Source organism: Xenopus laevis, chromosome 9_10S, assembly GCF_017654675.1.
Source record: "Xenopus laevis strain J_2021 chromosome 9_10S, Xenopus_laevis_v10.1, whole genome shotgun sequence".
Taxonomy (NCBI): domain Eukaryota; kingdom Metazoa; phylum Chordata; class Amphibia; order Anura; family Pipidae; genus Xenopus; species Xenopus laevis.
This window is the reverse complement of record NC_054388.1, coordinates 68,754,141-68,768,392: the sequence shown is the minus strand read 5'-3', so window position 1 is coordinate 68,768,392 and position 14,252 is coordinate 68,754,141. Positions and strand designations below refer to the sequence as shown.

Sequence of the window (14,252 nt, the reverse complement as noted above, 5' to 3'; positions counted from 1 at the left end):
CAAAATACAGAACTCTGTCTGTTAATTGGCTCATGTGACCTAACATGTATAGTTTGTTAGGTTTGTTTGTGTGCCATGAATCCTATGATCCCAGGGGGCAGCCCTTATTTTTTAAAATGGCAATTTTCTATTTTTAATTACCCAATGGCACATACTACTAGAAAAGTATATGATTATGAAAATGTTTTATTTACATGAAGCAGAGTTTTACATATGAGCTGTTTTATGTGATATATTTTTATAGAGACCTACATTGTTTAGGGGGTATAGTTTTCCTTTAAATATAAGAAATCAGATTTACTTAAACTGGAGGTTTTATCAGAAAAGTTTCTAATGGAGCACATATAACACCAAACAAAGCTGCTCAGTGCCAGAGAATAGTTGCAGATATCTCCTGTAACATTAAGACTATATCAGTACAAAAGATTATAATAAAATTGGCTACACATTTTGAACTAACTATACTGTATGAGGTATTTTTGATATTTCAATTATTGCTCTGTTTGACTATCACACGGTACTTGGGCACTGGGCATTTCCTGTTCGGGCTCTGCTTGTAAACAGTAACCAATGGAATTGTTTAATAAATATCACTTGACACGAATAATGTTGCATGAGATATGACGTGTGATGGGTCAGGATAACTTTATACACTTTTTCACTGCATGTATTAATGCTCACAGTGAAAAAGTGTATATAGCTATTAAAAAAAAGGTCAGAATCACGCAGTAAAATGTTTGTCTTCTTACCCTCTTAGGGTCACTCCCTAAGTGATGGGTTGGATGAAGTCCAGAGAGCTGAGATGAAAGCATACATGGAATTGGTCAATAATATGCTCCTGACAGCAGAGGTACAGTATATTGTGTCTTAATAAAGCACAAGGCTTCTTTCTAAAAATGAAATAAGGCCAATAGACCCTTAAACTTAAGCCAAGTGAAGAATCTCTAGAACGTTTTCTTGGGTTCTTAAAAGCATGGCACTCAAACCTTTCTGCTGCGTGTGTTTAAAGACATGTGGACTATCAATACACTTATCTCTGTTTGCTTACTTTTGCTTGTTTAAGGTCACATGAGTGACAAGATGTTAAGCATTGAATCAATCAAGTTTAGTCCCTGCCTTGTTTCCTACTGAGAGCAACTCATATCTTATCTGTGACAATGTATTGAACTGATTGCATTATCATATTTGAAAACCCATTACAAATTTGCTTAAAATTAGGAGCGGTTATTTTCGTTAAATAGAAAAAGTATGGGAAAAAAAAATAATAAAAATATATATATATATATATATATATATATATATATATATATATATATATATATATATATATTATATATATAAGAAGAATTGAAGATCGCACTCACAGGTCTTATGTATAAATAAATCAATTTATTCGGTGAACGGTCGCTGACGTTTCGGCTGATACGACAGCCTTCTCAAAGAGAAAGGCTGTCGTATCAGCCGAAACGTCAGCGACCGTTCACCGAATAAATTGATTTATTTATACATAAGACCTGTGAGTGCGATCTTCAATTCTTCTTCTACATCCATTTCCTACAAGGACTGCACCCAGGCACCATTCGTGACTTTTTCGTGAGTGCTGGCTTCTTCTCCTCACTATATATATATATTTACTTCAAAAAAGGTCAGCAACACTGAGATATCTTGTGAACATTCTTGCTGAAAGTATTCAAAACAACATGAGCTGACTTATTTCCGTACTCAATTTATATGTATTTATATCTATTATATGCGATTTTCTATTAGATATTTTTTCATAGACAAGTAAATATGGGTGTTTATGGGGGGAGGGCCTAAAGCAGTGGTTGTCATACTTTTTCGGTGCAAGCCTTCCTTGCTGGTCTAACCCTTAGTGTGGGCCCCCTTAGCTCACAGCAAGGTTTTAATTGTATAAAGATATTGCTGTATGGCACATTCACACATAGTTCAAACAATCAAAGTAACATCAAATAACTCATTGCCAAATCCAGCTCTATCTGATCTTCAAGTGAATCTTGCAGTCTCTAGAACAGTGCTGTCCAACTTCTGTTGTACCGTGGGCTGGAATTTTTCTGGCCTACTTGGTGGAGGGCCGATAATGGAAGCCAGTGTTGACCACTCCCTGTTTTTAAACCACACCCACTTTAAACCATACCCACTTTAAACCATACCCACTTTAAACCATACCCACTTTAAACCATACCCATATTACCACAAGAACTTTTAAGATCATGTCCACATTAATGGTGGTAGCTCACCAAAAAACAAATGGTTGGTGCTCACTGCAGGGATATCACTCATGTGAAAAATTTAAGTCAGAGCAGAAGAGCTAATCCAAACCAGGTTACTCATGTATCATTTTAGAGCAGGGTTTTCAAACTGTGGGTATTCCATACTTGGGGGGAGGGAGTATCTGATGTGGCAACCTAATATGTAAATTTGATTTGTTTATTGTCTACCTTGACTAAATGTTGAATCAAGTAGAGTGGGCTTTGAAAAAAATAGTACCTTCTTGTCACTGTGTAGTGCAACTTTCTGTATGAGATGTTGAAAAACATTGCTGTTATCTAAATGACCTGCCTAATTGATCCTAAAAATATATGAAGAACTCTTCCCATAATTTATTACATCTTAGAGCTGTGCTGTAACACTGGGCCTTTTTTTAGTAGTTGTCTACACATATACTATCTTTATATTATTGGTGTTGAAAACCATAAAAATTCTTATTCGGCACCTGAGAAGAAAATGTAGCGTTTTTCAGTGGCTAAAAGTAACCCTTCCGTTTGTAAACCAAAATATTGATAAAAGCAGATTTACTTTTAGACTCCAAAGTGGGTCATGGTGTACAAATAATAATGTTTTATCTTTCTGTTTGTATACTTAGCATAACGGACATTATCCTTTTATTTTCTTGCAGTTATATATTCAGTGGTGTGATGAAGCTACACTAGAGGAGGTGAGTAGCTCAGAACCATTTGTCTTGGTTAAATTTTAATGAGAAAACACTTTTGCTCACAAATGTAGGTCCCTCCTCATAAATGAAACATATAGGATGATACCATTAGTTGAGACAGGCTTTTCTACACTGTTTCTGCTAGCACATACATTTTATATGTTTGAAAATATGTAATAATACCGTTGACCATTTTTTCTATGTTTTGCCAGGAGTAATGTTATACACTAACCTTTCCTACAGCTAGCTATTCATGCCTTTAGAAAAAGGTATATTTTTATAAAATAGAGATCAACTATGCTCTGTAGTTACTTGTGTTAATTATTTTGCAGTGTTTCTAATCACTGTGGCTTCTGGGTTCCCACAGATTACTCAGCCTCGGTACAGCTTTCCTTACTCCTGGCCACTCAATTACTTTCTGGTCTTCCAAAAAAAATGGGAAATAAAACGAAAGATGAAGGCCATCGGTTGGGCTACAAAGACCCTGGAACAGGTCAGTAAACACAGAATGGAATACAGATAGGCAGGTTTAGGAAAAATGTATCTGTCTAAGGATGCTGGGAGTTTTGTGAAAGATTTTCCAAATAACCTGAACAACAATGCAAGAAGTGGCCTTCTTCTATACTAATAGGTTGATTTACTAACACGGCATAAATGCATTTAAGACTTATGGCATACAGGTTGTTATGACCGACACAGTCCTTTCAGAGGACACTGCAGTGTTAAAAACGCTTTTAATTCCGGCAGCTGCTTGCCATTATAGGGCCAATGGCACACAGCATGTTTGTACCCGTGCAGTTTTTAGCTGTAATAATCTGACCCACAATGGCTTTGGCAGGGAGGTTCAATTATCATGAGAGCCTATGGAGGGGTATTTTCAACAATTTTGCCACTTATCAGTGAACTAGAAATCACATGTCTAGCAAAACATGCAGTTGCCCTTAAAGGGAATCATACAGCCTATTTTAAGCTACACTTTTATGATACTTAATTAACAATCCCCATTCTTCAATAATAGGATTTACTGCTTTTTTTAGACCAACTACTGGCATGATTGGTTGCTAACTAATCTCATAGCTCTCTACCTATAGTCTTTTAGTGGTATCCCAACAGCTAAGGTGGTGGGAAATGTGACCTTTTTCGTCTTGTCCAGGTTTAGGATCTGTTATCCAGAATGTATTTCTGTAATTTGGATCTTCATGTCTTGTCAACTTAAAAATCATGTCAATGTTAAATAAGCCCAATAGGCTGGTTTTGCCTCCAATAAAGATTAAGTGTACCTTAGTTTGGATCAAGTACAAGTTACCGTTTTATTATTACAGAGAAAAAGGAAATCATTTTTTTTTGTGCATTCTTGTAGTGACCTGGTATTTTAAGCTGACCATACACTATTTGATTCACTCATTTGCTGTGGTCACTAAAAAGTGGATCATTCTCCCGATGCCTACCTAAACTGGGTGCTATCGGGCTAATCCAATCGCTTGACCCTATCAGTAGAGTGATAGGGCCCCATACATGGACAAATAAGCTACCAAATCGGTCTGAAGGGCCGAAATCAGCATCTTAAATCTATCTGTGTATGGCCACCTTTACACTGCTCCAGCTAGAACCCTATTCTAGAATGCCATTTAAAGGCAAATAGGAACTGTCATATTGCATATGTCAACTTTCATAAATTCAATATGTTTTTGTCTTAAACAGCAATTATAAAATTACCATGTGTTACTGAATACTAGAGGAACTGTTTTTTAAGCCCATGGGGGGAATGTCTGAGTTAAGGCTAGTTCTACTTCCAACCTTTCTACGGCTATACAAAAGACTTTGAAGGGGTAGTTTACCTTTATGTTTTCTAATTGTATGTATGGAACAGACAGTTATATTCTGAGGCAAGCTGTAATTAGTCCTCATCTTTAATTTTTTCTAGCTTTTGTATTCTTTAGATTTTTGGTCATCAGCTTTTCCGGTGGGTATTTTAGTGCCTATCTAATTTACCCTAGCAACCAGGCAGTGGTCTGAATGAGAGAGAAAAAAAAATAAAAAGTTATAATAAAAATAAAATTGTTGCCTACCAGAGCTATATAGTTTTCCTGTCAACATCACTGAATATCATTTGGAAACTGGAAAGAGGCATAAGAAAGCAAATTATTTAAAACTATAAATAATAATAAAAAAGACCAATAGAAAGGATGCTAAGAGGAGGCAAATCTTTACTATACTGAAGTTAACGTAAAGATAAACTACCCCATACATTTTTCTTCTTTCCTAATGTGAGATAGGCATGGTGCTTTATGCCATATGTGGCATGGCAGCATAATTCTCAACATTGTTTCCATTCAGTGCATGGGATCTTTGCTTTGTTCCAAACCCTCTATATATTCTCAGTGTTATTGTGAATTGTTCTGCTCTTACAGTTCCAAACACCCTGACAAGACACTTGTTATGTAATTAAAGCATTATAATGATTCAAGTGTAGCCTGTAGCATCCTCTATGGCGTCCACTAACTAATCATGAGAAATCTTCTAAGAAGATTGGGCATGATGTTGTATGCTTTCCCAAGCTTGCTGCAGTAAAAGGCTGTCTGTGAAGCCAGTCTGTGAAAAGGGTGACAGATATTCTTTTATTTTTGGAGAGGTATTTGCATAAATGCAGATCAGTATTACTATTAAGCTTAAAGGGGAACTATCCAGAAATGAAATTTTAATATAAGCTTCAGCATACTGAGATAAGAAACTTTCTAAATACAATCAATTAAAAAATTCTTTACCGTTTCTGAAATAATCAAGTTTATATTTACTATTCCTCTCTCAGCATCTGTTTCTCATCTAACTGATCTGACTGTCAATGACTAACTGACACCAACTGCTTCAAGAAGACAGAATGAAGAGAAACAGATGCTGAGAGAGGGATAGTGAAGATAAACTTGATTAATTCAGAAACAATGCAGAATATTTTATTGATTATATTAAGAAAGTTTCTTATTTCAGCATGATGAAGCTTATATTAAATTTTAATTTTCGCGATAGTTCCCTTTTAATGCCTGTGAAAGCAGAGTGGGAGGCTTGTGAGCTACTGGGTCGTTATGCATCAAGGCTAGAAGTGCTGTGTGCACAGCAATCCATTCAAGGCTTTTAACAGTAGTTCTGAAGTTTACATTTAGGCTGATGGCACACGGGCATACTGCTGCAGCTATTTTTATCTGCCATAAATGAACCTGAATATGACTGTGTCACCTGTTATTAGTTATTGGGCAACAGGCTCTTTTCTGTCCCCTCCTCCCCAAAAATGGATGTAGGGATAGGCAGTTTCAGTTAAAGCCACTGACAGAAGGCAAATAAGAAGACTATTTCAATATCTGAACAGCGATGTGTGCGCCATTAAAATTACTCTTCAAACATTTAACATATCACCTGAATTAAGTATATATTACAGGGTTCTTTTGTTTAAGACTATAACTGAACTACATAGATAGCATTATAATATATTCCTTTTTTTCTATCAGGTATTTGAAGATGTTGATCAGTGCTGTCAGGCCCTTTCTCAAAGGTTAGGCACACAGCCCTATTTCTTCAACAAACAGTAAGTCATCCATGCTGTTCTATTAAGCTATATCCAGCACAAACTGCTTTAATTATAATGCGCTTGTAATAATGTAATAATATTATCAGTATCAGTCTGACTTTTATCACCAGTTTTTTATTGCCTGGACATTATTGTTTTTATATAATATTTTATAAAATGTATTCTTATATAGTACTTCTTGCTTTGCACATAAAATGTTTTAAACATAGTAAATCATAGTCATTTAGCGTCTAATATTGAAAGTGCTGTGCATAAGGTGCAGGTTAATTTTCCAAGGTCAAAATGCAATCAGTCAGGCTTACCATCTAACTGATAAAATATAAGAAGAAAAACATTAACATAGAAATACATTTATTTGAGGTTAATCAGATAAGCCAGTGTCCAATTCCATATCTTGTTTTAGCTCCTTAGAGCCATAGACACATTACTAAATCCTCCTTATCAAACTGTAAACTGTACACGTAGCAATGCTGCATTTTTATTGGTTGAACACATACATAAGATATCAAGTCAATAAACCACTGACCATGAAAGTGATGGCACAGTGGTTATCTATACTATCTTGCAGCATTGATTCCAACCTGGGACATGCAAGACAGGAGACTGTGTGATTTCCTGGTGTCTGCATGGTTCTCCTTGGGTACTTCCTCTCATACTACAAAAATATATATATAAATATACATAAAGGCAGGTTAGTGGGTTTCTAATAAAAGTGCAGTGTCAGTGTGATAGGGAACTTAAATTGTATGATATAAGATGACATTTTGTATAGGTTGGTCCACGTGTGTCCAACTTAAAGGTAAGCTGTAAAGCAAATGCCTATTTTCTGTCCTAAATACACCTGAAAACCCTGCTTGAAGGTTAGATAGATCATGGTGAGATTTGCATTGAAAACATATCCGCTGTGATATTCTTGGAAGCATGGCTGATACAGCAATTTATTTATCTATCTGTAACCTTGTTATGAGCTAAGGGTCACCTAACCAAGGCTGAATCTCTAATCAACAGTTCACATCTATCAAATGCTGTTAAAATAGTGAACGTTACTGCTTTTGTGTATAATACTACTCCATTTTTCTTTTCAGAGTTTGATCATTCTCAAATTGCTGTTGCTTCTATCAGAAATAATATATTGCTTCATTTTACTTCATTTTAGATGCAATTAAATCGGCATCATCTTACACCTAAGTCATTATTGCTTCCACTAACTTTTACAGATTATTCTGAATTGTATTACTGTGCTGCAGCTGACCCCACCACTCCTTTACCATGGTATCTTTCAGCAACAGAGCAAACGCCAAGTTCTGGCCTTATGTATGCACTCACAGAGACCACATTAAAAATTGTGAAGCCATTATGGGATGTTTTAGTGTTGACACATAATTCTGTACTTTCCCAGACCAACCCATTGATTTGATCAAAACTTATACTACCTCAGTGATCCCCAACCACTGGCTTGTCAGCAATGTATTGCTCGCCAGCTGTTTTGTTTTTGCCAAGTCTGGATAAATAGAGACAAAAGTTTAGTTCCAGACAGCCTCCTGCAAGTTGGCAGTCAGCTTTGGCTCTCCAGTGATTTCTACAGCTGAAGGAGGTTCATAGTTACCCTTTCTACTGTAATAGAGTTATCCTCTTCAAACTGGCACAGACATTTCCCATCTCAGCATCTTTGAAAATATGGAATAGTCAATAACAATAATGCTCCTGCTGAAAGACAAGTGGCTTACTAAATACATACAGCTATGTGTGCAAAATTATTCTTTTGTGCGCACATTTTTATCTTGTGTGCACTGTTTTTAAAAACTGTGCTCTGGTCAGAACGGATGCAAAATGTAGTGTTTTCAGACAAAATTATATGTGCGCACCACAATTTGTTGTGTGCACTGGCCTTAAAATGTTCTCCATTGCAGAGCAGTGATGGACGAAACTCTTGTATGTCAGGGGCCTTACAGTAGAACTAAACCCTAAAAATGAATATGGATAAAATTGTCATATTTTATACACTGAACTTATTACACCAGCCTAAAGTTTCAGCTTCTCAATAGCAGCAATGATCCAGGACATAAAACTTGTCACAGGGGTGTCACCATCTTGGAAAATGTCTACGACACTCACATACTCAGTGGGCACTAAACAGCTGTTGAGAAGCTAAGGTTAGGGGCAAATAATCAAGCAGAAAATGATGTTGGCCTGTAATATAAGCTGATTCTACAGGGCTGATTATCACATTCTGGTTCTAGTCACACTTGTTTCTGTGCTGCCATGTAGTAGTTATCTATATTAATTACTAATCAGACTTATATCATGACATTTATATTCTATGTGTACTGTATACTTTGAGTTGGTCCCTAAGCTCAGTAAGTGACAGCAGTACAGAGCATGTGCAGTGAAACAGCAGAAAAGAAGATGGGGAGCTAGGCAATTATATCCAGAGGCACAGATGTTCATTGCTAAAGGGATGTGGTTGCCTTGGGCTGGTACAGAAGACCAAAACTTAATGTACAACATTTCTAGCCTACTTCTTAAGTTAAGCGTTAGTTCTCCTTTAAAGGTTGTTCACCTTTCAAACACTTTTTAGTTGAGTTCAAGCAAGATAACTGCCTTTATTTATTATTTAATAAGACACTAACATAATGGATATGACGGACTATTTTGAGATTTAATATTGATGTGCCACAGTGGGTGGGGAAATGATGATCTAATTTCCTGCTATGTAGTATTTTAACCTGTATGCACTTCTTGCACACACACTTGATAAAGGGTTCTTGCTAACCCGAAACATGTGTTATTAAAGCACTAACTCTCTAAAACGAAGTGTTATTAAAGTACTAACGCAGTTATCCTGCATGGGTCCAACTTCCTTTTCTTTATGTCTAACCATTGGTAGGTGTGAGAACAGGACATGGTAAGTAAGAACCTGAACAGCTTTGGTGCTGGATGTGAAACCCATTGTGTGAGTTGCAATACTGAGAATCTCATCAGCTAAAACACACGTAGTGTCTTAGCAAAGCCAGTGATCGCTATTGCCTAATTTGTAGCCAGGTAACTACTAAGAGTAGCGCTGTGTGTCTTCACCCACAAACTTCAATATTAGAATGGTCACAAATACAAAGTAATTGGAAAAAAGTTTTTATCTCTAGTGAACTATCTGAAAACAACTGAACTAAAAAAAGTGTTTGAAGGTGAACAACCTCTTTAATCACTATGAATCAGTTGCATTTTTTACCTTAGTAGTGTTATGATTTGTCTTTTTATGGGCAAATCTAAACTGATTTGCTGTGCTGTAATATAAAAAAAATCATCCTCAGTGAAATATTGTGTATGAATTTCTTAAGGTTTCAGTTGTAAATTATGGTCTGTATATACTGTATGCACTTCAGAGCCCCGGTGGCTTGACAACTGCTGCAAATGGGTGACAAGGTCAAAGCATTCACGCCTGTCAGGTGGAAGTGCTCTTTTTCACAGCACCACTGTTCCTCTTTGATTTTCCTGTGATGTTTATTACCATTTGTTTAGGCATTAACACAACAGAAATGGATCAAAGTGCCACCACTATACAGTTCCTATTCCCACTGGCACAGGAATTCCAGACGCATGAAAAGCCCAGAAGGGGTGTCTTTAAGTGTTTGAAGTGCAGTAGAGTTTTTTACCCCAAGAGCATGTTTTGTTATTCGCAAGATCTGCAGGGAACTTCAAGAAAAACCTGCAGTTTCTGTAACTTCTTACAAACAGGGCGGGTAGCAAAGGGTGTCATTGGCAGCAGAGAAGTAAGAGTAGCATTTTATTAGCCATAGTCCATTATATAAAAATCCCAAATGTTGAACAACTATGCCAAAGTTAACTGCTATAATGACTGTATTAGAAGTCTCAGCACATTCTTTAGCTCTGTGGCATTTGGAAAGACAATATATATCCAGAACTACTGTGCAGATACATCTCTCTAAGAATGAGTAGAACACTACTTTGTAGATGTCGGTTGAACAATACAAAGCTGACATTCAGTGCATGCACAGCTATGCAAGGCTGCTATAATGCATTAGTGGGTGTACTGCAAAGGTTACATCATCCTGCACATTAAAGGAAAACTATACCCCCAAACAATGTAGGTCTCTATTAAAAGATACTGAGTAAAACAGCTCATGTGTAAAACCCTGCTTCATGTAAATGAACCATTATCATAATAATATACTTTTTTAGTAGTATGTGCCATTGGGTAATCATAAATAGAAAATTGCCATTTTAAAAAATATGGGCCGCCCCCTGAGATCGTACGATTCACTGTGCACACATACAAACCACATGTAAGGTCACATGAGCCAATTAACAGACAGAGTTGTGCCTTTTGCTTCCTCACTTCTTCCTGTTACAGTTAGTGTTGTAGTATTTCTGGTCAGGTGATCTCTGAGGCAGCACAGATAGAGTCACAAAATGGTGGATTAAGGCAAGAGATCTAAAAGGGCAATATTTATGTAAATATATATTCCAGTTTGGTAAGATTCTTTAATATGTCATTCAATTTGATATAAACTATCTGTTGCTTAAGTATTCATTTTGGGGGTATAGTTTTCCTTTAATCCATTATCTGGAACTCCATGCCAGCAACTTAAGTAAGAGTCTGGCAAGAACTAAGATGGAGAAATGACAAGTGAGAGGGGAAAGAGAGAAATTCACAATAGATATCTATATATGGAAGCTGACAAAGATGGAGTTAAAGTAGCCATACATAGTCCTAAATTGGCTGCAAGCTCTACACCAAGGGGCAGATTTACTCAACGGTGAAAATTAACCAGCAACCGATTTGCAGCCATCTCTACACTTCGCCAGACGAAAATTTGCTCAGACAACGTTAACTCACTTGAATGTGGAGTTTCGTCGTGGGCACCGAACACTGGTGACGTTTTGCTAGAGTTAATTTGGCTGTGCGAGCAATTGAAAGCAAAGATGCGCTAGCATTCATTTATGCGTAGTGCAAATTCACTAGAGGTCTTGCGCTCAGGTTAATTTCCTGACGGTGGGAAATTTAAAGTTGAATGGACGTATTTGTTGTAGCAAATACATTGCATTAAACAAGTCCAGGGAACCTTAATAAAGAAAATAGAGTTGTTATAATGCCCTACACGAGTCCACTGTATAGTTAATGTTCCATATGTCAGAAAATGTATGGGGGAACCCGGTTACCCAAAAAAAAATTTAAGGACTTTTGCAGGCTATCACTCTGAAAAATGGAAAAGACACCAGCGTTTTTTGGATTTAGAAGCTTTTGCCACTAAAAAATATGATGTAAGTAACAGAAGATTGAGGAAGATCTATGCACTCCAGTGCACTTCACCTGGTCTGAGCTGGCGAAGCCAAGTCTGGCATTTCATTGAATTTGTGGAGTAACATCCATTCGCCAGAGCGAATTGTCACCTGACAAAAGAGTGCAAATAACCACTAGCGTCTCTCTCTTTCGCTAGCGAAGTGACGCCTGCGTCCATTAGTAAATTGCCGATGTCTCTGTGGCGGTAATGCTAGCAAATTGACACTAGTATTAGCCACTTCACCCTCGAGTAAATCTGCCCCCAAGACAGTCTACTATCCCATGTGCGGGGCCCAAACAGTGGACTGCCGGACCAGTATTTGGAAAGGCACTGAAAATCCCATGTCATGAGGACTGCACAGGGCCCTTCAAACAGTTTTTTCCTGACTGGTCTGCACAGGCCTTTTTGTGATCCAGTGGTTGGCTTGGCTTGGCTTGTTACACTAATAAAAACGAAAGTACTCTATAAAGTGCCGATTTTTTTCACAAAACACAGCCAACTTTTTGACTGTTAGGGGTGTTGTCCTATGAGGTCTATGGTTAATATCAGTATCCAGTATTGCAACTCCCACATATTAATACATCAAGTATGCATATAACTAAGGCATCCTGTGGCAAAAATCCTATGTCTATATTTTACTAAAAAGAACATGAAAGTAAATCAAAATTAATTAAAGGAACAGTTCAGTGTGAAAATAAAAAATGTGTAAATAGATAGGCTGTGCAAAATAAAAAATGTTTCTAATGTAGTTAGTTAGGCAAAAATGTAATGTATAAAGGCTGCAGTGACTCGATGTGTCAGAACACTACTTCCTGCTTTTCAGCTCTCTTGGTTTACACTGACTGGTTACCAGGCAGTAACCTATCAGAGACTTGAGGGGGGCCACATGGGTCATATCTGTTGCTTTTGAATATGAAGCTCCCCATAGATGCAACGATTCTTCTTGCCGAACGACCGATTTTAGCGAAGTCGGACCAACCCTTCGAAATTATCGTGGGATTCGAACGATCATACATCTTACGATTTTTCAGCCGACATCTGTGAGGAAATTGATTGGGCAGGTTAAAAAATCGTTGTTGGTCCCAGTGCAATCTATCTATGTTTGTAGGGCCAAGCAGGCAGCTCCCCTTTGTTTTCCTGACAAACTTTTTAGTTGACAATTCATACGATCATTCCGAGATAATCGTGGTCTCACGATGAGGATCGGATCTTTTAAAAATCTCAACATCTATGGCCAGCTTGAGCTGAATGCTGAGGATCAATTGCAAACTCACTGAACAGATATGACCCATGTGGCCCCCCTTCAAGTCGCTGAAAAGCAAGAAGTAGTGTTCTGGCTGTTATATTAGACATCCAGTCACTCCAGCTTTTATATATTACATTTTTGGCTAACTAACTATATTAGAAACATTTTTTATTTTGAACAGCCTATCTATTTACCCTGTTTTTATTTTCACACTGAACTGTTCCTTTAAGTAAATTATTTGTTATCAATAGTTATCTTTAGTCTTAGAAGCAATTATCCGCTTTTTAAAAGCAAATATCAGTACTGACTTTTTTTGTCTTAAGCCAGATTCAAACCATTTGGGGGGAAGATCACCTAAATTAAAGATCATGAAAAGTGCAAAACTATCCTTCAGTTTGAGCAAATTGAAAATCATCCCAGGTATCAGGTACACAGCAAAGTAGATATAGGGGAACAACTCTGCAGGGATAAGAGGCAGAAGGGGCCTGGTAGAGGGCCCAGAAATAACTTTTCAGGGGTATTGTCCTTTATATAACACTGATTAGCTCCAAGTCAAACTGGTATTGTATGAGTTAATTGTAAAGAAGCATTTCAGAATGTATATTATGTGCTTTATCCTCATTAAATGAAGCCACAGATGGTTTTAACTTGAGCACTATGCTGTTCTGTTTCTTGTCCAACTCTTGTAGACCCACTGAGCTGGATGCCCTGGTATTTGGACATCTGTTCACAATACTTACTACGCAGCTGACAAACGACAAGCTTCAAGAAAAAGTGAAAAACTATAGCAATCTGATTGCCTTTTGCAGAAGGATTGAACAACACTATTTTGAAGATCATGATGGCTCCATAAGTTCCTCTACGAAACTGTTAAAGGGCCCCACACTTCCATAGCAGCTCCTCATTGTAACCTTTTGCTGGAAGGCTGGAACTTCAGGAAAACAATCAAATTAATAGTTTGGCAAAATTCCCTGTATGAAAAAAAATACCATTCCTGTTCACATACGATGTTCTCCGTTGCACACAAAAGACCCACATCTGCATTGTAATAAAAGTAAGACAACTGTATGGAGACTACATTTCCTTGTCTTTGATGTTGTCCAGAGCCCCTGACTAAGCCGTGTACAGATGTAGTAAACAGAGACTTCAGAGCTTCACAGTAAAACAACAAAG

The 14,252-nt window shown here is 37.2% G+C and overlaps 1 protein-coding gene across 1 annotated transcript in view; it reads left to right on the top strand.

Moving 5' to 3' along the window:
• LOC108703005 (metaxin-2) overlaps nt 1-14,147 on the top strand; it is a 48,616-nt gene extending 34,469 nt beyond the window's left edge. Inside the window, exons 6-10 of the mRNA XM_018238879.2 lie at nt 758-850; nt 2,918-2,956; nt 3,321-3,446; nt 6,454-6,530; nt 13,769-14,147. Coding sequence (XP_018094368.1) covers nt 758-850; nt 2,918-2,956; nt 3,321-3,446; nt 6,454-6,530; nt 13,769-13,973 — 540 coding nt within the window. The 3' untranslated portion in view covers nt 13,974-14,147. The remainder of the gene's footprint in view (nt 1-757; nt 851-2,917; nt 2,957-3,320; nt 3,447-6,453; nt 6,531-13,768) is intronic.
• Nucleotides 14,148-14,252: the final 105 nt, after the last annotated feature.